This window comes from Humulus lupulus, chromosome 2 (assembly GCF_963169125.1).
Source record: "Humulus lupulus chromosome 2, drHumLupu1.1, whole genome shotgun sequence".
NCBI classification, from domain to species: domain Eukaryota; kingdom Viridiplantae; phylum Streptophyta; class Magnoliopsida; order Rosales; family Cannabaceae; genus Humulus; species Humulus lupulus.
This window is the reverse complement of record NC_084794.1, coordinates 282,878,100-282,904,486: the sequence shown is the minus strand read 5'-3', so window position 1 is coordinate 282,904,486 and position 26,387 is coordinate 282,878,100. Positions and strand designations below refer to the sequence as shown.

The 26,387-nt window shown below is 31.9% G+C and overlaps 2 protein-coding genes across 21 annotated transcripts; one reads left to right on the top strand and one right to left on the bottom strand.

Annotated features, from left to right (window-relative positions):
• Nucleotides 1-1,903: 1,903 nt before the first annotated feature.
• On the bottom strand, nucleotides 1,904-5,232 carry LOC133819560 (prefoldin subunit 3). Its single transcript, XM_062252838.1, has 6 exons — nucleotides 4,935-5,232; nucleotides 4,448-4,505; nucleotides 3,765-3,836; nucleotides 3,058-3,177; nucleotides 2,864-2,965; nucleotides 1,904-2,329 (listed from the first exon to the last, which is right to left on the bottom strand). Exons 1-6 carry the CDS (start codon nucleotides 5,075-5,077, stop codon nucleotides 2,249-2,251), a joined length of 576 nt encoding a protein of 191 aa, XP_062108822.1. The 5' UTR covers nucleotides 5,078-5,232; the 3' UTR covers nucleotides 1,904-2,248.
• A 621-nt stretch (nucleotides 5,233-5,853) lies between these two features.
• On the top strand, nucleotides 5,854-26,102 carry LOC133819559 (uncharacterized). 20 transcript variants are annotated; one of them, XR_009886385.1, is made up of 18 exons: nucleotides 5,854-5,982; nucleotides 6,924-7,006; nucleotides 7,115-7,195; nucleotides 7,290-7,418; nucleotides 7,509-7,595; nucleotides 7,887-7,940; nucleotides 8,170-8,260; nucleotides 8,377-8,447; nucleotides 8,569-8,638; nucleotides 9,008-9,060; nucleotides 9,273-9,366; nucleotides 9,480-9,577; nucleotides 9,756-9,856; nucleotides 14,778-14,853; nucleotides 15,344-15,422; nucleotides 16,631-16,752; nucleotides 17,922-20,648; nucleotides 23,560-23,958. XR_009886385.1 is itself a non-coding variant. In XM_062252836.1 (14 exons), the coding sequence occupies exons 1-13, from the start codon at nucleotides 5,901-5,903 to the stop codon at nucleotides 9,843-9,845; spliced, it is 1,083 nt and encodes a 360-aa protein (XP_062108820.1). In that variant the 5' UTR covers nucleotides 5,854-5,900; the 3' UTR covers nucleotides 9,846-9,856; nucleotides 25,740-26,102. The 20 variants fall into 20 exon arrangements, 4 of the variants coding, with proteins under 4 accessions (XP_062108820.1, XP_062108819.1, XP_062108818.1 ...); XR_009886390.1 differs by adding an exon at nucleotides 11,046-13,166 and having other exon boundaries at nucleotides 15,348-15,422; nucleotides 16,631-20,648; XR_009886384.1 differs by adding an exon at nucleotides 11,046-13,166 and having other exon boundaries at nucleotides 16,631-20,648.
• The last annotated feature ends 285 nt before the right edge of the window (nucleotides 26,103-26,387 follow it).

Genomic DNA, 26,387 nt, shown 5'->3' with positions numbered 1-26,387 from the left:
GGAATGGGAATGGGAATGGCATGTGAGAATGATATGGGTATGTACCTCTTTCTTTATCTACTTTTACACATTACAATCATTTCAATACTTTTTTTAAAATGTAAGTTCCATACCACTAATTTATATTAGCCAGACATCAACTAAAGAAATCTTAATATTCAAGTATAAATTTTACATTATTTTTTTCTCTGAATTTGTTAAGAATCAATGACTGATTTTTCATTTCAACCCTTCTCATATTATTATTTATTTATTTATAAATCATAGTACAATTAGACAGCCCAGCTACCACATAAGCCCTTCCCTAAGACAATTATTTATTTATTGGAAAAAAAAAGGTAATAATCAATGTACTTAATATCCCCGGAATGTTAATCACAGCTTAATTTAACCAAACATGATTCCAACTTGTGAATCACAAGCTTAGCCAAAAATGTCAAGTTGTGATGATGGGCCATCTTGTGAGCTTGGAAATATTCAAATATATATATATATATATATATATATATATATATAAAGAATGTTAGAATGAATGAGGCCAAGGGTTGTTAATAATTATACGGAGTGAGGTTGAGGATGACTACAAAATAACATGTCAAGGAAGATTTTTATCATTTGCCAATTTATCATTAAAGAAATGGGGACCCTATCCCTATCCCAATCTGAACAAGGTCAACTAATAAACATGGAAATCAGACCTCTATGTTGGGTACATATGGAATCTTGACCAGGACCATGACCATCAGCTATCAAGGTCTCAACCTCATAATAATAATAATAATAAGATTAAGAAGAAGAAAGCTCTCTGAGTGGTTATGGTGGATCACAAGAGCTATATCAACATGGCCCTCAATAGAAAAGTAGGACCTCTTTGATTTGCATATGAGATACTAATATAAACTTATCAGAAGAAAATCTATTTAAGGAAAAGGAAAAGTTGTATTTCAAACTTTTTACAAAAGGGTAATTAGCAAAAAGGTAATTTAGTCCCAATAGATAGATTGGCTGCAATATTTAATGTCATTCTTTAAAAGGGGTTTATCATTTTTCTCCAAAAAGTTGAACAATTGCGTTGAGACTACTAACTAATAACCTGCAGAAAAAGTCTTGAGACTCAAGCTTTATTTTATCCACTGTAAATAGTTAATAACATAAAATCATGTGAATAGTTTTACACAGAAAACTTAAGGAGTGGAAAAACATGAACATGCAGAAGCGTGTGATTGCTTTTACTTTTTTGACACCGACACTGATGTTCTTTGTGAAAACCTATGTCGATAACAACAACAACAACAACGGTGGTCTGTCTAAGCAAACCCCATTTCATGTTTCAACTTTCTTAGATAGATGTCAAGGTTAGAAGGGGTGTTTGGGCACATGAACCTGAGTGCAATCCCCACCAACTTGATGGGAACAATAGTCAAAAATAGAAACGCTGTTAAGATAACACCACCATAATTGAGGGCTTTGATACCTAAAAAGAAGAGAGTTATTCAACCTGGTGGTGAATCTTTCCCCAGCAGCCTTATTAACTTCAAACTATGGAATCATGTCATGTCCTTAGTTGACTTCACCACCATCACAACAAGGGTTTCAAGCATCAATGCCGTTTCTGACTAAAGACTGCAAATATTATATATCAGAAACAATCCAGATCTACAACGCTTTTGAGGAACTTAAAGATGGACAATCCTGACATCATTAAGTGACCCCAGTAGTGATTTTGATGCCTTGTCTCTCCTCTTCATTTGGCCAAGTTTTGCCGACAAGTTTGTTTTCACATGCAAGGACCAAAGACCCTTTTGGGCCCCAGTACTATTCACAAACACGGTATTAAAAAAGAAACATAGCTTAAAGAACTCCACCACCACCAAACAAACAAACAAACAAATAAAAATGGAACTCTACCAAAATTAGCCAATCAAATTAGCATCATTGGTATTGCACACAACTCATGTTCATCAATCTAAAAATTAACGTGACCAAGGATGGTACATATCAAGACAGACACATCATATACCCAAAACTGGTCCTAATAGTATATTTTTCTTTCAGAGAACAAAACAAATTGAAAATGCAAAGGAGAAACAATTTAACAAACACCTAATTTAATATAATCTAATTGCACAAAAATATAGGACCATATCCAATCACCTTAGGTTATTAAGTAAAGACAATTTGGGACTATATTCTCAACTGAAAGCAGCTTCTACAACCTCCATAGATTCTAGGTTGGATAAAGTTCCTTTCATGATTCTATAGCAACACCAGCAGCTTGTCGAAGTCTACGCTGATGAACATCCCAATTGTACACCCGAGCAATTGTGACCTGCATAATAGTGTTCCAAAAGTTAAAATTTGAAAGCTTTTCTAGACTTTCCATATATTTGGAGTATCATATACTCTTGACCACACAGGTATACGAGGTTGAAAATATGATTTCCTTGTAGAATACACAGATAAACAGTGGTTGTAGACCAGCTCAGAGACATGTTTATGGTCAAAGGTTAAATTGAATTAATTGTTGTGGCCAGGGACAGAGCCATAAAATTATTTATTTATTTACTTTTTTTTTTGTGTGTGTGTGGTGGTGGTGGGGGACACTTTTTTAAATTTAGGAGGGGCTTTAATGCATTTATTTCTTACTTTTGGGGGTAATATTAATTTTTTTAAACAAACTGACCATAAAATTGAAAAAAAATAACAATTGAGCCCCCCCCGCACTTGCACGTAGATCTGTGCCCTACTTGTGGCAGCAACAGCATGAAAAAGCACAATACTTTATCATCATTAGTAAAATATCTAGAACCCATATAATTGTTTTTTCAGTCTCAGTATAAGAGGGGAAGGAAGATTTTATTACCTGGGTAATTGTCACCTGATCCCTCAAGAATTGTAAATCAGCCACAAGTACTTCTAAACTAGCTTTAGCATTATCTAAATTCTTTTGAAGAAGAGCAGTGGCCTGCATGAGATAGTTATATGAGATCTTGACATTGTATTACTTAATCCAAACAAGATATTCCATAGCAGTTTAAAAGACGAATAATAGTGTACCTCTTCACAAGAATACTCCAACATTACATTTGCTCCAAGCCATAAGCACACTGAGTCAGTATCCTCAATACGAGCTCGGGAATATATTCCCTCTGAGACTTCAAAATCTGTAATAAGTGCCTGCAGCCAGAAAGTACAGGTGAGGGAAATAGTCTCAGTTACCAGAATCTACATAAGAGAAAAAAAGACTCCAAATTGCTAGCCAAAATATGAACTTACAATCGGCATTAAGAACATTTTGTATTACACCAAAGATAACAACTTAAGACAGTAATTGCAATAGAAATTTCCAATAAATCCCAAATAAGGAACAATAAAAGTCAGCATAGTTAAGATATGCAGTAATAAAGTATTTTGGATTTCGATGAGATACTTTGCATTCTTCACTTGCTGGTTCCTAATTATAGTGTATACCAGCAGTGTGATAGTACTAGCATAAACAGATGGCCTAATCTATTCATTTCTATATTACTGACACTCAAAGAGCCAAATCCAATCAAGGATTGTGTTGTGCCATACCCAGACTAAAACAAACATGTAGACTTAGTCAGACTTATATGCATATATTATACACGTATGAAAAGGTGAATAAATTCCATCACGTTTACTGTTGTTTAGTATAAGCTAACGTTTCAGTCCAGATATAGTTAAGTATGAACTATGAATATTAGTACAAAAGCTGGTTATGCTTGAAAAATGTGACGAACCTCACCGGTTCCCTTCTTAGCTTGCAGAGTTGCAACCACGTCTAAACATTTCTCAATATCTGGAATCTTTGCCTGTGAAATCATAATGAGCAAAAAAACATGATTCAAACTTAATAGCACAGATCAACAGAGAAGAGAAAAACACAAGGATACCCGCAAAATTATGGGATTAAATTAAGTCAATGAAGCATTTCTTAGATAACAAGAAAAAAGTAACCCGATTGGAGTAAAAGAACAATCGAAAACTAAATATGTACTTAGACTTATACTGTATCTAGTCCAATAATAGGATCCCCTTGACTGTGATTTCTATAGCCACAAAACTAAGGGATCAAATTAAGTCAACGAAGTATTACATAGATAACAAGAAAATAATTAACCGAATGGAGTAAAAGAACAATAGAGAACTAAATATGTACTTATACCGTATCTAGTCCAATAATAGGATCCCCTTGACTGTAATTTCTATAGCCACAAAGTAAAATCATGTTGAACTAACAATTAACCAAATTTCCAACTGAGAATTTTGGTCTTGTGATAGTAACGAGTTTTTCAGGTGTTAAGTTTGAAAACATCCACTAAAGTTTTAGTTTACATAGTTTTATGTATAAGTTACTTGCAATGAGTTTCAATGCATCTAAATCCTCAAAGTACAATTGCCAAAAAAGGTTTGATGAGTAAACCTGAAGATCCCTTTGTTGAGCAAGAAGTTTCATTTCAACCACCTTGTACTGCTGAAGTCTGTCCAGAAGAAGAAGTACCGTAATGTCATTACTCAATACTCATTAATCATAAGCAAGTAACAATAATAGTAATGGTAGCACAGACAAAACAATTTGTTAGGTTCACAAGTCAATCATTTCCATTCCTCGTGGCAACAGAAATCTAACACATCAATGTCTACTTGAATAATTAGTTGCCCAGATGAGAGGACAAGATTTAGTACACACACAGGTGTATATAGTATAAACGTTAATGTAGCAAGAACTAAAGTTATCGATCTAAAACAAATATTATGAATTGGGTTCTTCAGATGATGCGAAATTCAAAGAATCCCAACAATGGTACGACCCAAATCATCAGTTAGGAAAGGCAAATGGAATCGAAAAAGGGGTCAAAACCCAGATAAGAGGAATGAAATTTGAGGCAGAGTAAGTATAAAAAGCGAACCTTTCTTGAAGAAAAGCGAGGGCTGAGTTAACGTCGAGGCCTGATTGGTTTAGATACGTCTGCACATCCTCCACGAACTGAGCTCCTGGTATTCCTCTTCTTTCTGCAACAACCTCAGCCTCTGTGGACGAAGAAGAAGCCATTTTCCTCCGAGAACGAACCTCCACTACAAATTTGAAACACAGACAAAGTCTATTTTCTAGATCGTTGACACCACTCTGGACTCTGGAGACTCGAGAGGAGGGCAGGGAAGGAAGGAAGGGGTTCAATGAGAGAACGGCGCATCAAACGACAAATATTTGCGTGTCGTTTGATGTAATTGGACTCTCAAGGCTTCAACAGCCTGAAGGCCCAACCTTGTTATTGAACTTTCAAGGCTTCAAGCCCAAACATAGTTGCTTAGGGTTTAGTCTTAAAGTTTCAAATATGTCACTTAATTTGTTAAATTTATACATTTTTATGTTTTGCAAGTAAAAAAATATAAAATTAGGATAAATCAATCAAAAATACATATAATTACATTAAATATAGTGTTTATTGGTAAAATATATATTAAATAATAATAAAAATTAGATGAGCACATTGTGTTATAAATATAAATAACTTGGACTTGGTTGTCCAGCCGATGATAAATAAAAATGAGGATTTTAGAAAAATGACCAAATTTTTATTCCACTTAAGCATGTGTTAATTTTCCAAACACGGTAACAAAATAATCAGCATATTATATAGTTGATCTGACTATTCTAAAAAAATTTAGTCAGTGCACTAAGCTAGTATTAAGAAAATGGGTTCTGGTATTATTCAAACAAGTAATGAAAAAAGTGCAATATTGATATGTATTGGGCAAGTCTTGGGTGTTAACCCAGATACGTAGGATTGGGCTTTTTGGGCCCAGAGAGATATTCTGGGCTTATCCGTGTAAAACCACAACAAAATTGATCACGACGGTGATCACAGTGAGAAATGGAGGAAGCCATGGACATGGACGCCGATAAGCTTCGAGCTCAATTCCTTGAAGTACTGCGGAGCAGACGATCAGCCGAAGGTAATTCAATGGCCCAATATTCTACTCTTTTCTTGTTTGGTTAGGTACTCTTAAAATGTTAATGGAATAGGATTGAATAGAACAACCGGGACTTGAATCCAGCCGTACCAATTGAAGTAAAAAAGAAAAAGAGTTTAGATTGTTTTCTCTGCTAAATCTCGATGCATCATTGAATTTTTTTTTTCAGTTTAGTATGTGTTTTTGAACAATCGTCTAGAGCATAGTGTTTGGTTGATGAAAGAATTTGGGAATTTTCATAAGAAAGTTGAGATTCTAATTCTGTAAACTAATTATTGAGTTTTTTTTTCTTTCTAAAAAAACTTTGCTTGACTAATTGCTTTCAAGTTTGGACTAGTAATAACGTTCTTATGAAAAATGATTTGTTAAAAAAAAAAATATTTTATTGTTAAGGGATAGTTGGGAAGTGTATATTAGAATTTTTGGAACATGTTTGGTAGTTTTGGAGTGAAAAGAAAAAAAAAATGAAGATTGTGTTGCCTCATGGTGTACTGAGCACCCTATCGGTTGAAAGAACAAATGTTATTGCTAAATGCTTTACACAAAATTCATTGAGATTGATTAAAGTATTATTGTTCATCTTTTGGTGCTTTAAGCTGAGAAACTCGATAATTGATCAATGGAAGTGAGAATGTTCTGATGATGGTAGGTGTTATTTTTCAAATGCACAGATTTCATGACTGAGGTATTATTAGTCAAGTGTACACAATCTATTATCAACATGGATCAAATGGAATTTGAATTATGAAGTTATATTATTAATGTTGGAAGTGAAATGATAAATCTGTAATATTTCTAAGGTAAATTGTAATTGTGTTTCATTTTACTATCATAGTAAATTTATACACTAGCGGGGATGATCTGTGATTGTTATTATTAATTTTTAAAACTATAAATAGTTGGTCTATTTTTTTTCTCTTCAGTTCCTCTCTCTGTGAAGCCCGCAAAACCAGTGACAAACCTTTTGTTTCAGGAGGATTCCCCACCTCCCTTGAGTGAGAGTGAGGTTCATACTTCTCTTTTCAGTATTATGTAATTTGCATGTTATTTTGTAACTTTTTCCAGTTATTAAGATACCATTTTTGTTTTGTGTTATTGGACCTTTAACTACTAGGCAATGTTGTCATGTCCAAGGGCAAACATTGACAATTTCAAGGACCTACTGCAAGAGGAAAATCTTTATTTGATTACAGAGGTGAATTTACCTTTTTCTGCCTAATTATTCTACAAGTCCTGTTGGTCTCTTTGTGAGGATTTAATAATAGTTTTCCCTTTCCCTACAATGATAGGCAGGAGAGCAAGGACAGTTACCAGTATTAATTATAAGCATGAAGGAAGACAATGAGCGAAAAAGGCCTGCTGTAGTTTTCCTGCATAGAACAACTACTTGCAAAGAGTGGTTAAGACCCCTGCTTGAGGTAGGTAACTCTTCAAATATATTAAATGATTTCAAAAGCTATATTTTAACACAATGGAGGATTCTTATTGTCTTATTTTTTCTTGTTTAGGCCTATGCTTCAAGGGGATACATAACTATTGCAATTGACTCTCGATACCATGGTGAACGTGCTAGCAGTATTACCACCTACAATGATGTTTGTACTTCTGCGTCTATTTTCTCTAGTTGTGCAATTTTTAGCATATGGACTGGTGTGGTACCTGAATAAGCAACCTAACATGTAATTACTTAGAGAGTGATCTGTCTCTTGAATGAGAGAATTACTCATCTTCAGTCTAAATATTTTCTGATTGTAAGAATGTGGACCTATATCTTGTGATGAGTGCTTCTAGTCATAATTCGCATTGAGCAGCTAAACACTCTTCCCTTTGGCTAATGTTAATATATCAATGAACTGATTTTTTTTCTTTCCTTTTTCCAACTGTAGGCTCTTATATCATCATGGAAACGAGGCAATACCATGCCATTCATATTTGATACGGTATCTCCATATACTTTGTTGCAGATTAGATAGTATATTGCTAAAGTTAAGCTTTTTATAGATTTGATTTAAGAATTTATTATGGAAGCAGAAACTTTAACAATTGTTATAAAGGTGCAAGGAAAATCTCGAAACATTTGTTTTATAGGAGCAAACCATCCATAAGCCTGACCATAATTTTGCTTTCATGTTCTTTGTTCCTATAAGACATCCTGTGCAATCATTGTAGGTCTGGGACTTGATAAAGCTGGCAGATTATTTAACAGGCAGGAAGGACATAGACCCCACTAGGATAGGAATCACTGGAGAATCACTAGGAGGTTTGTTGGTTGAGATTTGATGTTTTACAGATTATATATAATTTTCTGTCAACATATGGAAGTCATCTTTGTTTTTTTTTTTTCTGATTACCTCTATCTTTAACATTGCGATTCAGGCATGCATGCATGGTTTGCTGCTGTTGCTGACACCCGCTATTCTGTGATTGTCCCTGTAATTGGGGTTCAGGTATATGTTCTTAGTACTTCTTGTTTTCCCTTAAAAAAACAGAAGTATTGTATTTAGTTAATTGATTACAATTCTTTCTAGTGCGATAATTCTAACCAAATCTTATGCTATCTAACTATAGGGTTTTCAGTGGGCCATAGAAAATGATAAATGGAAGGCTAGAGTTAACAGCATAAAACCTGTTTTTGAGGGTAAGATAATTTAGAAATATGAATCATAACAATGTACTTAATACCTTTGCTGTACGGTTCATTTTCGACAATTGATGCCAACTATATTTCTTTTTTAACGTTTTCTAGTATGAAATTGGTATTTGGCCATATGGCCAAATCGATTAAAGAGTACACTTTTATTTCTGTGTTGAATTATAGAGTGAAGTAATTAAATAAAGTGGATTCATTATGTCCTGTTATAAACTTTACATAAAATTCTGTTTCACCTATTTAAAAAACTAACAAATTATCTTGCGCAGGTATGATCCAGTGCTTTTATTTTTCATATGCCATAGGATTTCATCTATGTGTAGGTATGATCCAATGTTTTTATTTTTCATTTTGCAGAAGCACGAATTGATTTAGAGAAGAATGAAATTGATAAAGAAGTGGTGAGGAAGGTTAGTTACTCATTTCATTGTCTAGAAAATGAATTCGTATGGCCTTGTTAACTAAAATATTGGCATTCACAATGCTTCGCCATTTTCTACGTCTATAGCTCACCATTTTCTATTTGTTGCAGCTTAACACCTTAAGTAATTGCTAGATAATCTTGTTTTAATGAACTTTGCAAGTAGTATAACATTCTACTATCTTTTATTTACCTGAACAGGTCTGGGATAGGATTGCTCCTGGTTTAGCATCCGAGTTTGATTCTCCTTACTCAATCCCATCTCTTGCACCACGTCCTCTGCTAATTCTAACTGGTAAAAAACTCCATTATTGATCTTAAAACAAAAAAGAATGACCCTTTAACAGCTGCAAGGATTGAGTTAAAACTGATGCATTTTCTATCTTTGACGGGTTTCATATATTCTAGGTACAAAAGATTTTCGATGCCCGCTAGATGGTCTTGATGTTCCCACGTCAAAAACGTATAAAGCTTATGAGAATGCACAATGTTCAGATAATTTTAAAGTATGGAACTTCAACAATCTACTTAAAACTAAAAACATTTTCAATTGCAGATGGTATTATTTTCTGTTCAACCACTCAAATATTCTCAAAAAAATGATTAAATAAAAAAACTATTCTCAAATTATTGTTTATATCTTGGAGATAGTTGTTTAATATTCCTCGTTTTTTTGACATCTAGATCATTGCACAGCCTGGAATTGGTCACAGAATGACTAAGCTAATGGTAAAAGAAGCTAGCGATTGGTTTGACAAGTTTTTAAAGTCATGATGCTTTTTAAGGTGCGTTTGGAAAGTCACTTTGTAATTACTTGATTTGACATGTTTGTTTGACTATGTAATTCCATAATAACTATGTAATTGGAGGTAATTGAGGAGTTCCAATTATACTCTCTAATTCTTATAGCCCCATGAGAATTAGATATAATTACTAGTTACTATCAATTTTAAATAGTCTTTATTACATAATATTATTTTTCTATGTAATTTATAAGTAATTACCCCTTCACATCTAAACATACTTTGTATTTTAAAATATAATATAAATATTCAGATATGTAATTATCACCCTAATAATTACACGGCCTATAGTAACTAAACTGTTGTTTCCAAACACGCCTTTAATGTATTTTATTGTTTATTGTTGTTTCATTGTAATGTATATTCTTGTTTATAGGCACTAGAATCGCTCGTTTAATGCTTTTGTAACACTTAGTTTATAAATTGTATTATTGAGTCAACTCAATTGCCACAAACCCCAAAAATAACACTTTTTACACTATTTATTTTAATTAATATTATAATTTAGAAAAGGATCTTCCATTTCCAAGTGATTGAGCGAAAGAGCAACATGTGAACAATTTGCTCGACCTTGTGATACACAATCAATAAAATAGCTCTACAATTGGCAAAGAACATATTTTTCATTTAAATAAAGACGGTAGCCACAGTAGAGAGTGCCTCCCACCAATGATCCTCAAGGTCTTATTTAACTAGAAAAGGTAGCCATTGTAGGGAGACCCTACCATCAATAATCCTTAACAACGAGCTTAGATCTAGGGAAATCCTTGTCTTGTACCATTGTAAAACAAGAGGCTGAAGATAAAACACAAGGAAAGTAGGTAATCTTATGCGATTTGGTGATATAAGAGGATATTAAACATGTAATGAACAAAATTGTAATTTCCATATAGATATGGGCTTGGTTGGGCTACTGTCTGGAGAATTAGGGTTATAAACTAATCTGTGTAAGTAGGTAGTTGTTGGGTTGGGTGGTCCAACTCATGTGTGTCATCCCTTTCAGCTTCTAGTTTCTATTTTCTAAGATCTAATAATGAAACTTTCTCTATTCTTAGTGAAATTTTCTATTGCTTCATTTGGTTAGATTATCTAAATTTTAGTTTGATGTATTATTTAGTAAAATCCACCTTTAGGATTATACATGATGAAGGATGTCCATGACAACTTGCAGAGGAGGAGACCCTATCATTGTTTATCCCCTAGTTGGTGCGTTTGTTGTAAGATTGCAGGAGAATCAACTAAACACTTATTCCTGGAGCGTCATTTTGCTAGGGAGGCATGGGGTAAGGTCTTGGCTGAGTTTGGTGTCCTTTGGTGCATGTCCTCTACTTGTTCTCAATTGTTTCTGTGTCGTTTAGAGGGAGGCAAAATGGTGTCTTGATTGTGGCAGAGCACCTTGCTAGCGACTTTTTGGGTTTTATGGCTTGAAAGGAATAGTAGAATTTTTTAAGGTGCCTATAGCTCAGTTGAGGCTATTTGGGATAAGATTAAGTTTTGGATTGCAATTTAGGTGTATAGAACCAAGTTTTTTGCAGGTGGTTTCCTTTTTGGATCTTACTAGAGATTGGGGTAATTTTTGGCTTTAAAGTTGGGGGGATGGGTTCTGTTGTGGGTGTTTGGGTGGCTTGTTTTGCAACTACGGTATTTCTCCGCCAAAAGTGAGGGCTCTCAATAATGTTGAGAGGAGGTCAGTCTTTGACTAAGGCCTCTGTCTCTTTTTCAAACAAAAAAAAAAAATTCACCTTTAGTGGAGAACTTAATGATTGCATGCACTTCTAGTATTATCTAGACAAAAACTTTGTGTAACCCATTATTTTTCATATAGTAGAAGTTTTAAGTGTGTATAGTATATTGTCACCTTGTGAGTTTTACCTTCTCATTGAAGGATTTGTTGACTTATTTGAGATTGTTGATTATTATCTTCACATAGTATAGTGTTGTCAATTGGCTTGTTATCCTATCTTTTACTCATGCAATGAAGGGAAATTGTTTGTGTATTTATTTTTTATGTGTTTTTAGTATTTGTTATTCTTCCCAAGAAAGTGGTATCAAAGCGAAGTTGTTTGGAATTAATTTCTTGTGTGCTAGAAATGGATGGGCCAGATTTAAACGAATTATTATGTTTGGAAGTGCATGATAGAAGACACTTGTTTTATTGCAAAGATTTATACAAGCCAATTACACTTGGTGATACGAAACTAGATGATATGTTTCAAGGTGATTGGATAGTCCTGCATAGAAAAGTTGCTGGCACATTAAAAGATGGGTTGATCCAAATATCTTTGAAATAATATGTGATGAAACTGCTTTGATTAAAAGACTTATGAATTAAAAATATAAAGATGGGAGCAACTTAATTAAGGACATAAGTTAGAATCTGAGCATTATGAACGTACTGGCTGCCTTGAAGATCAATGAGGTTCAAACATCTATCTTTACTTCTTAGCTCTTTGCCTGAGAGTTGAGAAACGTTGGTGGTGCAGTTAGCAGTTCGGCTTTAGATGGGATACCAACTATAGATTTAGTTGAAGACAGTTTGCTAAATGAAGATGCAAGAAGAAAAGAGATGGATGAATCTTCTTCTGTGGCACTTTTAGCTTAAAAAGAAGAGACATGGAAGAAGTCAAAGTAGAAATTTGCATAATCATTGAAAAAGAGATTTTAGGGAGATTTAAGTCTAGATCGAGGAAGAATATTATTAAGGACGGCGATGTGGTGGTTGACTGGGATGATGCTTGGGTTATTATTGCTTGCCAAGATAGTGATTGGGTGGTTGACTCTAGTGCATCACACTACAACAATTTTGCTCAAATATTACATAATTTTAGAAGTGCTATTGATATATGTTAATAAAAAAAAAGACACGGATAAATTTGTTTTTTACAAGTGTAAAAACAAGAAAATTTTAGGCGGGAAATGAAACACTTAAGGCGCATGAAATTGACAAGAAAAAAGCAATTGAAAAAAACACTTATCCCTAATCTCTCTCTCAAATCGCAAATCTCTACCCGTGCATGCCTCTCTTTCTCTCTCCCCCTCACACTCAATCTTCGTTTCTCTCTCCCTCGCTCTTTCTCTCATTCTCTCACATTCTCTCGGCTTTCTAACCCTCGCGCCGTTGAAGCACACCACGACTACACCCCTGCTGAAGCCTCCCTCACGCCGGTACTCACGCAGCTGAAGCACACCACGACCACGCCCGTGCTGAAGTTGTTGAGTCTCTAGTCCCCTCTTTGTTTATCTCTCCCGCTGGCTTTGAGCAAGAACAGGAGACCTCTTTTGTCTATGTGAGGTATAGTTTTTTTTTTTCTCAGATTTCAATTTAATATCAAGAAAACATTTTGAATATTATCAGTATATATATATTTATATATGCTTGTGTTGGAATTATTTCTAAAATCCTGACTTTCATATGTATAGGATCGTTTGTCTCTCATTTTTCATTTCTGAGATTGAGCGTAATTTTCTTAGAGTGTGAGAGAGTTGTGTTTGTGAGAACTAGTTTTGTCAGAGAGAAAGGCGTTGAAAAACTCAATCTTCGAGTTGTAATTTTTGAGTGTGATTGAGCTTGTACTATTCTTGTACAATTGCTTTGTGTGACTAGAACCAAGTAATTTTAGTTGTGTTTCTTCTCTTAATTTCTCTGTTATTTTTCATTTCTGCTTTCATGCTACTTCTTTTGTGTTAAATCTAAGTATTTTAAATCATGGATTTGGAGTACCTCACAGTGTGCCTTAGAGTTTGGTTGTTTGGGCCTGTTGGTAATTTGTCATGTTCTCTATGTCATTATCTTTTGTGGCATTTTTGGTTTGTTGGTCTTATTTCTTCTATGTTAGACTTTGTATTGTTATGTTTTCTTATTTTGATGAATATATACGGATACTGCCTCGGAAATTTTTCAGCATATAATTATCATATTTCTATTTGGTTGGAGGTCTATAAATAAGAGTCACCTTTTCATTTTGTATGTGTTGAGAGAAAGTTTTGAGAGCACGACTGTTGTGAAAATGTTGGTTCTTGTGAGTGTTGAAGAACATGTTTGAAGGGTTCTCTTTCTTATTTCATTTCTGTGCATGCCGGCTGTTTGTTTGGTTGCTTTTCCTTAGTTTGAATGCCTCCATGCACTACTAATATGAAGGGTTAAGTAAGGTATATACTTATTCAAACTACTAGATAGATTGAGATTCTTGACTCACTTTGGAATTAATTCACCCAAAGTAAATGTAACTTTTAAGTAAATGAAGAGTGATTTTAAAATAAATTAATTAATATATTTATTAACCATATAACTATTGAGTATTCTCTTGACGGCAACACGTAGTCAATACTTTACTATTTGTATTTGTTAGTGTCTTTAGTTCTTTTAGTATTACTGTTTGGTTTGTTAATATACTCTTCCTGTAACTGATTGTAGTTAGTCTCTACCATGGTTAGAATTGCTTGTGTTGGTGTTTTTGTAGTGATCTCTCCTTTAGTCCTTTTTGCTGTATTTTTTTTTTGTATGAAGTTAGGATTGTCCTGATTTGATTTATACATGTTCTATTATATGATTTTATTAAGCTTTTGTTATAAGTGCAAACTGAAGCTCTACTCTCTTAAAGTTAAACTATTATTATTTGCATATCAGCTTTTGCAATTGTATTTCATTTGCATATTTTAGGTTCTTGATCACAGAAGTGAAAAGAAATGAAATGAGATTTAAATTTTGCATGTTTCGTAAAATTGTTCTTCTATTTTATTACTTATCTTTTTGCCTGAAATACTATGTTTTGCACACTACCTTTATGTGTTTTTTTGTAATGATGAAATGGAGATCATTGGCACTTGTCTAATTGAGGATACAACCAAATTGGATTGTGAGAATTTGGCCATTTGATAATTGAAAATTCGCTTCCATATGCAGGTAATTTATGAAATTATTGAAACCTGCCGTTCTCATTTGATAATGCCCAAGTGCTTATCTCCAATTACTCAACATGGTATGTACTCAACTTAGTTTTTTTTTAGTTTTTTATTTTGTTTCTTAGTCATTGAGTTGATATAATATATGGCTTCAATGTATTCTAGTTTCTTGCTTGACCTTTTATTTTCTTGAGTGCTTTGATTCCTTCCAGCTTTTCCTCTATTATGAAGTTGTTTTTGAACTAAGAGAAATGAGTAGGTGTTTAGCAATTTTATTTTATAATTTAATTTATATTAATAACGAGGGAAGGAATCGATTGAGCGTTTATGTGGCTGCCTAGTAATCATATTTATATTAATATGGTTTTTTTAAGAGTTACTATAAGTACTTAACAATTTGTGATTCCGACAATGTTTTAGTAAAAGATGAAAGTATCTTTAGAATGGATCCATTATTAAGAGTTGATCATTTATGCGCTAATTTCATTTAATATAAATATTCAACTGATTGCTTTTTGACGTAGTGCTAATATAAATATTTTGTATTGATTGCTTCAATACTTTTAGCCAGGTCTTAATGAGAAATTAAAATGCATGGAGCAACATTCAAAGTTGGAAGTTTCTTTGATTAATATTCAGGTTCAAGGTATTTGAGCTTTCTTACGTGGGTTTCTTTATTTATGTTTATATTAATCAACTAATACTTTAAGGTGGTGTTTGGTTGCAAACTAAAAATGGAATGGTAATGGTAACGGTAAAAATATTGTTTGGTAGAGATTTTGGAATCAATAACGGAATGGAATGGAATAGAATAGAATAAAATTTATACTATTTGACCAAAATACTCGTACTCTATTCTTATAAATTATTATTTTTTTCAATCAAATTGTCATTATTTTTAAAAGTTAGATTTTATTACGTACCAAATTATTATTTTCATTTTAAATTATATTTTAAAGTTTTTTTTTTATAAAAAAGCTAATAATACAACTTATACTTTATTTTTCATATTGCATGTTATAGTGAAATTAATACATAATTTGTTGAGGGAAAAAATATGGTAGTTATTCTTAAAAAAAAATTACAGTAATTATAGAATTTTTTTTTAGAGAAAAACGTTTATGTATAATCTTTTGTCTGATTGAGTTATTTTCATTCTTCATTTATAAATATATATGTTAGCTTTGAAAAAAGAAAAGGTTATGTACAAAAGAGTCATATAGTAATAACATTGGAAAAGAATCACTTTTCCACCCAATATTTTTATTGAATGACAATTATTTAATTATGTGAATTGGTAATCAATGGAAAAGGAAACCATTCCATTCCAAAGGTTTCCATCAAACCAAACGTAACCTAAGGTCTTTCTTTCTAAGGAGTTGAAAAGAGCAACAATAGAAATAGAAAACAAATTCAAAAAACAAAGCATAAAAAACAATCAGATGCACATAAAACAGAAAGGAAAAAGCAGCAACAGGTCTTCATACTTAATTATATTTTATCTAATTTACTTTGGAGTTTTATCTAAAATCTTGGGTTGTGGATAGAAGTTTTTATTAACGTTTGGATATGGTGGGAATGTTTATTTGGGCTTAATTTCATATTTTTGTTTTTTGGTCTAATGTTTTTTATTATTATAGTTCTTTTAATAAAATTCTATACTATACTCATATTTCTTTAGCCATAAATAACAGTTATGAGTACTAGATTGTAAAGTTCACAAAGAATCATATGCAATAAAAATGCATGCTTCTCTATGATTTGCTTGTTACCATACCTAGTCCAGTAGTACAAAATAATTGTAATTTGGGATGAAACAGGCGACACATTATAAAATTTGTTGGTTTTGGTCAGTTAGGACGAACACTTCAGTGATGTCTCTTGGTCCAAGGACTAGATAAAGACAAGATACTTGGGGAGACAAGATACTTCAGTGATATCAAGCAATCTCTCACGAAAGATTTTTACTGCAATAGGTATGCCTCTTACCTTTGTTTTAATATTATGCAACTGCTAGAGGAGTTTGAATATCTTAAATATTCATCCATAAATATTCATTCATAATGAAGTAGGATCTAAGAAATTTGTGTGTTGGGGTAATAACGGAAGGTTAAGAACTTGTATGTCTGAGTGAAGTAGGATCTGAGAAATTTGTATGCTGTGGTGAGATAAGGTTAAGAATTTCTTCCAGTTGGTATGTTTTGATGAGGGCACCCCCTAGAGGATTTTATGACTTGGATTACTATGATAAGCATGAGTATATGCTAGAGCTGAGCATTGGGCGGGTTGGTCGGGTTACAAGGCATTTTTACTCGTCCAATGTCATAATCAGATTAGCAAAAGTGACTCGTAACTTGCCCAATTAAAAAAAAAAAAAAATTTAACCCGTCCAATAATTTGGGCGGGTTGGTCGGGTTAACCCGCCCAAACCGAAATTGTATTTTTTTTTGGGCGGGTTGGTCGGGTCAACCCGCCCAAACAAAAGTGGTATTTTTTTTTTTACATTTTTGTAATTTTTTTCTTTTAAATACTAGTACTAATAGTGTGAAGTTTATCTTTTTAAGCTTAAAACAATATTTTAAATTTATAGTAAAAAAATTAAAACAAAACTTAATTAATTTATATATTTATTTGAATATATTAAAAATAATAAATTCTTAATTGGGCGGGTTGATAATTATTTTCAACCCGCCCAATGTAACAATTGGGCGGTTTAAATTTTGGTCGGTTTATTCGGGTTGGTTTGGGCGGATTATTCGGGTTGGGTGGGTTGTAAAAATTTCTGCACAGCCCTAGTATATGCCTATCATTTCAGAAGAAAATATTGAAACTGGGTTGGATGATGTACTTGAAGAAAGATCAATATGTGAGAGTGGATTGTGAGGGCACATTAGTTTGAATAGCAAGTTGTTTTTTTCTTAACAGCTGAACTAATCTTGTAGTACTTACACTTGTTATTTGGAATATCATATGATATACGTGTTTACCAACACTGATATTAGAATGATGTACAAATTTGTTGATACTGATATTAGAATGATGTACTTCTTAAATTCAAGGTATCTAATGTGTGTGTAGTTTAACTTTTCTCTTCCATTTTAGGGTGTCATTCTTACATGTATATTTATGTTTTAATGTTATAAAGAGAAGTAGTGCTCTGTTTTAATGGAGGAGGACAAGAAACTGAAAAAAAGAAAGAAGAAAAAGTTGAGCAAGAATAAGATAACAAAGACAGAAGTAGGATGAGTTACAATCATTGGCCATGCTCAAGATGATGGCCTTCTCAAAGTTGCAAATTCTGTAAGATATTTCTTGTTCCTCTTTGTTTGGTTTAAGTTTCTTGATATGTTTTTTGGACTTGATTTCATGTATTAATGTTGAGTTAACTAGTTTCATGCATTAAATTAGGTACGAGCAAAAGATATGCCTCTAAAAATGACATCACAACGAAATATGATAGTAAGAGAAAACTCTTTTGAAGATATAGAAACAACCATGACTCATATATGCTCTACTAAAAGAAGGAGGTCTCATAGGAAAAACACATTTGAGGCAGAACAATCAACACTTCTCATTAGCTTTTATCATAAATTGGCGAAAGCACCCACTCAAACTCCATCTACTCCAATGTTAGATTCACCAGCAGCCAACACTAGGGAATCTCATAAAATGGTGTTTGGAAAAGAAAACATTTTATAAGCTAATAGTATGTTTGGCATTGTTTTCTGTTTTTTGTTTTCAAAATTTTGTTCTCAGAAATGAGAACAGAAAACTGTTTTTGTAGTTTTTAAAAAACAAGAGGTGTTTGGTTAATGTTTTCTAAAAACAATTTTTTTAGTTTTATTTTTTTAAAATTTTAAATAAAAAATTAACAAATATATTTACAAAGAGAAAAATATTTTAAAAGTTTGTAATAAATAATGAGATAAAATAATTTGAAAGAAAAAATGATGGAAAATAAGAAGTGAGAAAGTTAGGAAAGAAAATTTGAAAACAACTTTTTGTTGTTCTCAAATTTTTTTGTTTTTTGTAACTTTGTTTTTAAAAATTGTTTTCTGAAAACAATGCTAAACACCCCAACTTGTTTTCAAAAAACAGTTTTTTAGTTAAGGTGCCAAACATCCTCTAAACTTTCAAATGAGTAGAAATTCACCATATCAGACTTAAATTGAAAAACACACCAAACTCCCATTGAAGATAATCGTGGGTCATTAATAGCAACAAGAAAGTCACCTCGCCTACAATCATTAGGGGCACAAAATCTAGGAAGCTCATCAAAATCAATTGCTAATAACTGTGCAGTAGATCAAGAAGTTGTTGACCAAATAGAAGAATGTACCAAAAAGAGAACAAGAGGCCTAACTATATATAGTACATTCTTCTATTTGGTCAACAACTTCTTGGTACATTCTTGGGCCTCTTGTTCTCTTTTTGGTACATTCTTCTATTTGGTCAACAACTTCTTGATCTATTGCACAGTTATTAGCAATTGATTTTGATGAGCTTCCCAGACCTCGTGCCCCTAATGATTGTAGGCGAGGTGACTTTCTTGTTGCTATTAATGACCCACGATTATCTTCAATAGGAGTTTGATGTGTTTTCCAATTTAAGTCAGTTATGGTTGATTTCTTCTTCTTTGAAAGTTTAGCTTCTGAAATTTTTTCTTTTCCAAGCACCCTTTTATGAGATCTCCTAGTGTTGGCTGCTGGTGAATCTAACATTGGAGTAGATGGAGTTTGAGTGGGTGTTTTTGCCAATTTATGATAAAAGCTAATGAGAGGTATTGATTGTTCTGCCTCAAATGTGTTTTTCCTAAGAGATATCTTTCCAGTGGAGCATATATGAGTCATGGTTGTTTCTATATCTTCAAAAGAGTCTTCTCTTACTATCATCTTTCGTTGTGATGTCATTTTTGTAGGCATATCTTGTGGTAGTACCTAATTTAATGCATGAAACTAGTTAACTCAACATTAATGCATGAAATCAAGACCAAAAAACATATCAGGAAACTTAAACCAAAGAGGAACAAGAAATATGCAACTTTGAGAAGGCCATCATCTTGAACATGGCCAATGATTGTAACTCCTCCTACTTCTGTTCCTGTTATCTTAACTTCTTCTTCATTCTTTTTTTTTATTGTTTCTTGTCCTCCATTAAAATAGAGCACTACTTCTCTTTATAACATAAATATATATTTATGCAAGAATGATACCCTAAAATGGAAGAGAAAAGTCAAACTACACACACATTAGATACCCTGAATTTAAGAAGTACATCATTCTAATATCAGTGTTAACAAACTTGTACATCATTCTAATATCAGTGTTAGTAAACATGTACATCATATGATATTCCAAATAACAAGTGTAAGTACTACAAGATTAGTTAGATTGTCAAGAAAAAAACATGATATTCAAACTAATGTGCCCTCACAATCCACTCTCACATATTGATCTTCTTCAAGTACATCATCCAACCCAGTTTCAATATTTTCTTCTGAAATGATAGGCATATAAAATCTTCTAGGGGGTGCCCTCATCACCACATACCAACTGGAAGAAGTTCTTAACCTTATCTCACCACAGCACATAAATTTCTCAGATCCTACTTTACTATGGATGAATATTTTAAATAATCAAACTCCTCTAGCAGTTGCATAATATTAAAACAAAGGTAAGAGGCATACCTCTTGCAAACAAAAGTAAAAATCTTTCGTGAGAGATTGCGTGCACCCCAAGTATCTTGTCTTTATCTAGTCCTTGGACCAATAGACATCACTGAAGTGCTCGTCCTAACTGAGCAAAACCAACAAATTTTATAATGTGTGTGGGTAACCCATCCTAAATTACAATTATTTTGTACTACTGATTAGGTATGGTAACAAACAAATCATAGAGAAGCATGCATTTTTATATAAAAATGCATTTGATTCTTGGTGAACTTTCCAACTCTAGTACTCATAACTGTTATTTATGGCTGAAATATGAGTATAGTATAGAATTTTATTGAAATAACTATAATAATAAAAAAAAAACATTAAATCTGAAATTAAGCCCAAATAAACATTCCCACCAATCCAAACGTTAATAAAAACTTCTATACACAACCCAAACTTTTAGTTAAAACTCCAAAGTAAATTAGATAAAATATAACTAAGTGTGAAGACCTGTTGCCGGTTTATCTTGTTGTTTTTATGCTTTGTTTTCTATTGTTATTCTTTCCAACTGCTTAGAAAGACCTTAAGGTATTAGTTAATTAATATATACATAAATAAAGAAACCCATGTAAGAAAGTTCAAATACCTTGAACCTAAATATTAATCAAAGAAACTTCCAACTTTGAATGTTGCTTCATGCGTTTTAATTTCTCATTAAGACATGGCTAAAAACATTGAAGCAATCAATGCAAAATATTATATTACTACTATATTAAAAAGCAGTCAGTTGAATATTTATATTAGATGAAATTAGCGCATAAATGATCAACTTTTGATAATGGACCCATTCTAAAGATACTTTCATCTTTTACCAAAACATTGTCAGAATCACAAATTGTTAAGTACTTATAGTAACTCTTAAAAAAAAAAAATTAATATAAATATGCATATAGATATAGACCTATTCTGTAAAATTGTTACTAGGCAACCACAGAAACGCTTAATCGATTCCTTCCCTCCTTGTTATTAATATAAATTAAATTATAAAATAAAGTTGTTAAACACCTACTCATCTGTCTTAGTTCAAAAACAACTTCAGAATAGAGGAAAAGCTAGAATGAACTCAAGAAAATAAAGGGTCAAGCAAGAAACTAGAATACATTAAAGCCATATATTATATCAACTCAATGATTAAGAAACTAAAAAAAAACTAAGTTGAGTACATACTATGTTGAGTAATTGGAGATAAGCACTTGGGCATTATCAAACGAGAACGGCAGGTTTCAATAATTTCATAAATTGCCTGCATATGGAAGCGAATTTTCAATTATCAAATGGCTAAATTCTCACAATCCAATTTGGTTGTATCGTCAATTAGACAAGTGCTAATGATCTCCATTTTATCATTACAAAAAATAACATAAAGGTAGTATGCAAAACATAGTATTTCAGGCAAAAAGATAAGTAATAAAATAGAAGAACAAATTTACGAAATATGCAAAATTTAAATCTCATTTCATTTCTGTGATTAAGAACCTAAAATATGCAAATGAAATATAATTGCAAATAATAATAGTTTAAGTAGAACTTCAGTTCGCACTTATAACAAAAGCTTAATAAAATCAAATAATATGACATGCATATAAATCAAATCTGGACAATCCTAATTTCAAACAAAACAAATACAACAAAAGGACTAAAGGAGAGGTAATTACAAAAAGGCCAACACAAGCAATTCTAACTATGGTAGAGACTAACCACAATTAATAGAACTACAGACACTAACAAATACAAATAGTAAAGTATTGACTAATTGTTGCCGTCAAGAGAATATTCAATAGTTATATGGTTAATAAATATATTAATTTATTTATTTTAAAATCATTCTTCATTTACCTAAAAGTTCCATTTACTTTGGGTGAATTAATTCCAAAGTGAGTCAAGAATCTAAATCTATCCGTAGTTTGAATAAGTATATACCTTACTTAACTCATCATATTAATCATGCATGGGTGCAATGAAATAAGAAACAGAACCCTTCAAACATGTTCTTCAACACTCACAAGAACCAACATTTTCACAACAGTCGTGCTCTCAAAACTTTCTCTCAACACATACAAAATGAAAATGTGACTCTTATTTATAGACCTCCAATCAAATAGAAATAAGATAATCATATGCTGAAAAAATTCCTAGGCAGTTTCCATATATATTCATCAAAATAAGAAAACATAACAATACAAAGTCTGACATAAATAAGACCAACAAGCCAAAAATGCCACAAAAGATAATGACATACAGAGCAGGCCCAAACAACCAGACTCTAAGGCACACTGTGAGGATTAACTCCTCCAAATCCATGATTTAAAACATTTAGATTTAACACACAAAAAAAAAGTAGCATGAAAGCATAAATGAAAAATAATAGAGAAATTAAGAGAAGAAACACAACTAAAAGTACTTGGTTCTAGTCACACAAAGCAATTGTAAAAAAATAGTACAAGCTCAATCACACTCAAAAATTACAACTTGAAGATTGAGTTTTTCTGCACCTTTCTCTCTGACAAAACTAGTTCTCACAAACACAACTCTCTCACGCTGAGAAAATTAAGCTCAATCTGAAAAATGAGAGACAAACGAGCCTATATATATAAAAGTTAAGATTTTAGAAATAATTTCATCACAAGTATATATATTTATATATATATATATGGAAGATTTCTCAATAGATACTACCCATAGATGGGTACTAATAATTATGATAATATGGCAACATAGTGACTTGATATAGCAAGTCACCAACAGGTAAATATTTTTTTCTACATTAATTTCAATTTTTTTTGTCATAATTAATGTTGTTTCCAACCAATGAAAGACACTAGCTATATTTAGAAATTGACACGCATTTGAAAAATGAAAAGTTTACAATATTATATTTTCATAATAAATACACATTTTTCATCATGTAATCCTTCAAAAAATTTGAAAAAATCAAAATTTATTTTTAAAAATATTAATTAACAACTATAAATATGAGTCATTTATCTTAATCTAATGGTACTGATAATATTCAAAATGTTTTCTTGATATTAAATTGAAATTTGAAAAAAAAAACTATATCTCACAGAGTCTCAACGACTTTAGCATGGGCGTGGTCGTGGTGTGCTTTAGCTGCGTGAGGGAGGCTTCAGCAGGGGTGTGGTCGTGGTGTGCTTCAACGGCAGGAGTGAGAAAGCTGAGAGATTGTGAGAGAGAGAAAGAGCGAGGGAGAAAGAAACGTAAGACCGAGTGTGAGGGGGAGAGAGAGAGGCATGCACTAGTAGAGATTAGGGATAAGTGTTTTTTTCATTTGCTGCCTAAATTTTTCTTGTTTTTACACTTTTAAAAAACAAATTTCTCTGTGTCTTTTTTATTAATATATATATCAATAGCACTTCTAAAATAATGCAATATTTAAGCAAAATTGTTGTTGTGCTAAACCCTTTTAGGGGAGGGCTATGAGAACTATAATTGATTTGATAAATCATTCTCTTTTAGTTCCATTTAATTTTGATGTTCCTCAAAGATTATGGACATTAAAAGATGTTTCATATAATTACTTGAGAGTTTTCAACTGCAAAGCTTATGTTCACATTCCAAAAGATGAAATCAGATCCAAACTTAAGCATAGTGAAATTTTACTACGCTGTCGATAGGTGATAACTTAAGCTACTTTTCGATGGTCTTGGATCATCCATTTATGTATTGCATTGCTCCATTTGATGAGATTATATATCCAAACTTTGTTTTGATGTACTATATTTGTTGAACTCCACCTAGCTAGCTTTACGTGAAGAAATTAATGATTGCATGCACCTCTAGTACAATTTAGAGGAAAATTATATGTAACCCATTAATTTATTTTCCAGAGTGAAAGTTTTAGAGTGGATAGATTACTGCTGCCTCATGGTTTTTATTCTCTCATGGAGGACATAAAAATGGGTGTGTTGATTTTTTTTTTTTTTTTTTTTTTTTGAGATTGCTCCTTATTATCTTTGTATACATGTACCTCGTTTGGGACAATTTTCTGTCTTTTTGAAAAAGTTGTGCCCCGCTTTTAACTTTTTGAAAAAATTTGCAAGAAATTTATTTATTATATATTACTCAAAGTAAAATATTTAAAATAAATTAATATTATAATAAAATAAACAATATTTAATTTTTAAATATTTTCTTATTCAAAAAATATTTTTATAACTTATATTTATTAGCTATTATTTTATTTTACCAAGTTTAAATTAACAAACCACCTTAATATAAAATTTATTATACATTATAATATTTTTTTGTATCTCATAATATTTTTAAATTATAATTTATAAAAAACATATCGATTTCTTATTTTATAAAAAACAAAAATTTAAATAATTAAAGACATAAAAAATAAGAGTTTTGAAATAACTTAACTTTTTCATATTTGATTATATCAAGAACAAAATTATAATACTATCATGATTATAATTGGAATCTTAGTAACATAACTAGTTATAATATATATTATATAATGATCATTTTATTAGTCTCTTATCAAAAACATATTTAATTTGAACATGTAAATTGTTTAAAATAAATATAATTTTCTGGTACAACTTTTCTAATTCACACCACTTTAAAATTTGTACCTTACCAAACACTCAATAATTTTTTCCTACAACACAACTGTAGTTATTTTTTCCTATATCACAACTACAGTTTTTTACTACAGTAGAACTGTACCAAACTAGCGCATAGTACAGTGGTCTTGTTATTTGGCTTCTTATTCTAATTTTTGCTCACTCAAAGAGGGAAAAATATCTGTGTACTTATAAGTTTGATTGTACTTTGGTATTTGTTATTTTGTTATTTATTTCGTATGTTATAATTAAGGGTACGTAGGGTTTGGTGTAGTCATTCAATTGACTCATTATGTCTCATGATCGAGTCATGTCATTGCACATGCCTTCCGATCTCTCTTGTTTTCAAATTCAATGAATGAATAATAATAATAATAATAATAATAATAATGGGATTATTCGTATGAGTTGGTCTGTCGTTTCAACACTCTCACTAACCTCATTTTCAGTATTCTTATTTATTATTTAGCCGACCGAAATGTTAACACTTACATTAATGATTATGCTTCCTAGTCACAAACCAACCACGATCTTCTTAACGCTTGAATTTATATATAATTATGTTACATTACATTAATTGTGGAAATTCATTTAATGTTCGACCAACCCCAGAGATTCTGTTCCAATATATATACATTGGAAAATTTTATTGTAGGGCTTGAAATAGGAATGCACATTTTTCAACCGGAGACAGGAACTTGTGGGGATCCGTCTTTATTGGAGTAGGAAATTCCCGTCAAAATAGAGAATAGAGCGGGGATAGAGATAACTTTCGATCCCTGAATGTTAAATGAGGCAATGGGGATAGCACACTCTACTTCGACGGAGCTCGTTTAAATTTTTATATATTTTTGTAATATTTTATATGTATTTTATATCTTTTTTTTATGTGTTTTTGTAGTATAGTAGTAACTTTTTTAATATTTTAAATTTTATTTATAATAGTATTTAATATTTTAAATAATAAATATTGTGTAATATTTTAATTTATATATAATTTACGATTTTTATTTTAAAATTTATTTTTTAAATAAATGGTTCCCTGTGGAGATTTCCCGCCCCAATAGGGGATTCCCCACCCGTCCCCGACAGGGAATAAGCAGAGATGGGGTGGGGGCAGGGACGGGGGGAGCATCCCTGCCAATTTCCTGCCCCGTGTGCATCACTAGCTTCAAAAAGAGCCCCTAGCGGCAGTGTTTTTGTGTATTCTCAACTCATAAACAGCTTTCAGCGTAGTTTTTTTATCGTGTATTTTGTAGTTATTTAGATCATTCTGTAAATTTTTAGAAAATTCTGAATAATT

Excerpts from the sequence above, each read along its gene's own strand:
- LOC133819560 (XM_062252838.1), bottom strand. The coding sequence starts at position 5,077 with ATGGCTTCTTCTTCGTCCACAGAGGCTGAGGTTGTTGCAGAAAGAAGA. Across the intron at positions 3,837-4,447 it reads CTCAACAAAGGGATCTTCAG|GCAAAGATTCCAGATATTGA; the intron begins GTTTACTCATCA and ends ATGATTTCACAG. Across the intron at positions 3,178-3,764 it reads CTAAGAAGGGAACCGGTGAG|GCACTTATTACAGATTTTGA; the intron begins GTTCGTCACATT and ends TTCTGGCTGCAG.
- LOC133819559 (XM_062252836.1), top strand. The coding sequence starts at position 5,901 with ATGGAGGAAGCCATGGACATGGACGCCGATAAGCTTCGAGCTCAATTC. Across the intron at positions 7,007-7,114 it reads CTCCCTTGAGTGAGAGTGAG|GCAATGTTGTCATGTCCAAG; the intron begins GTTCATACTTCT and ends TTTAACTACTAG. Across the intron at positions 9,578-9,755 it reads AATGTTCAGATAATTTTAAA|ATCATTGCACAGCCTGGAAT; the intron begins GTATGGAACTTC and ends TTTGACATCTAG.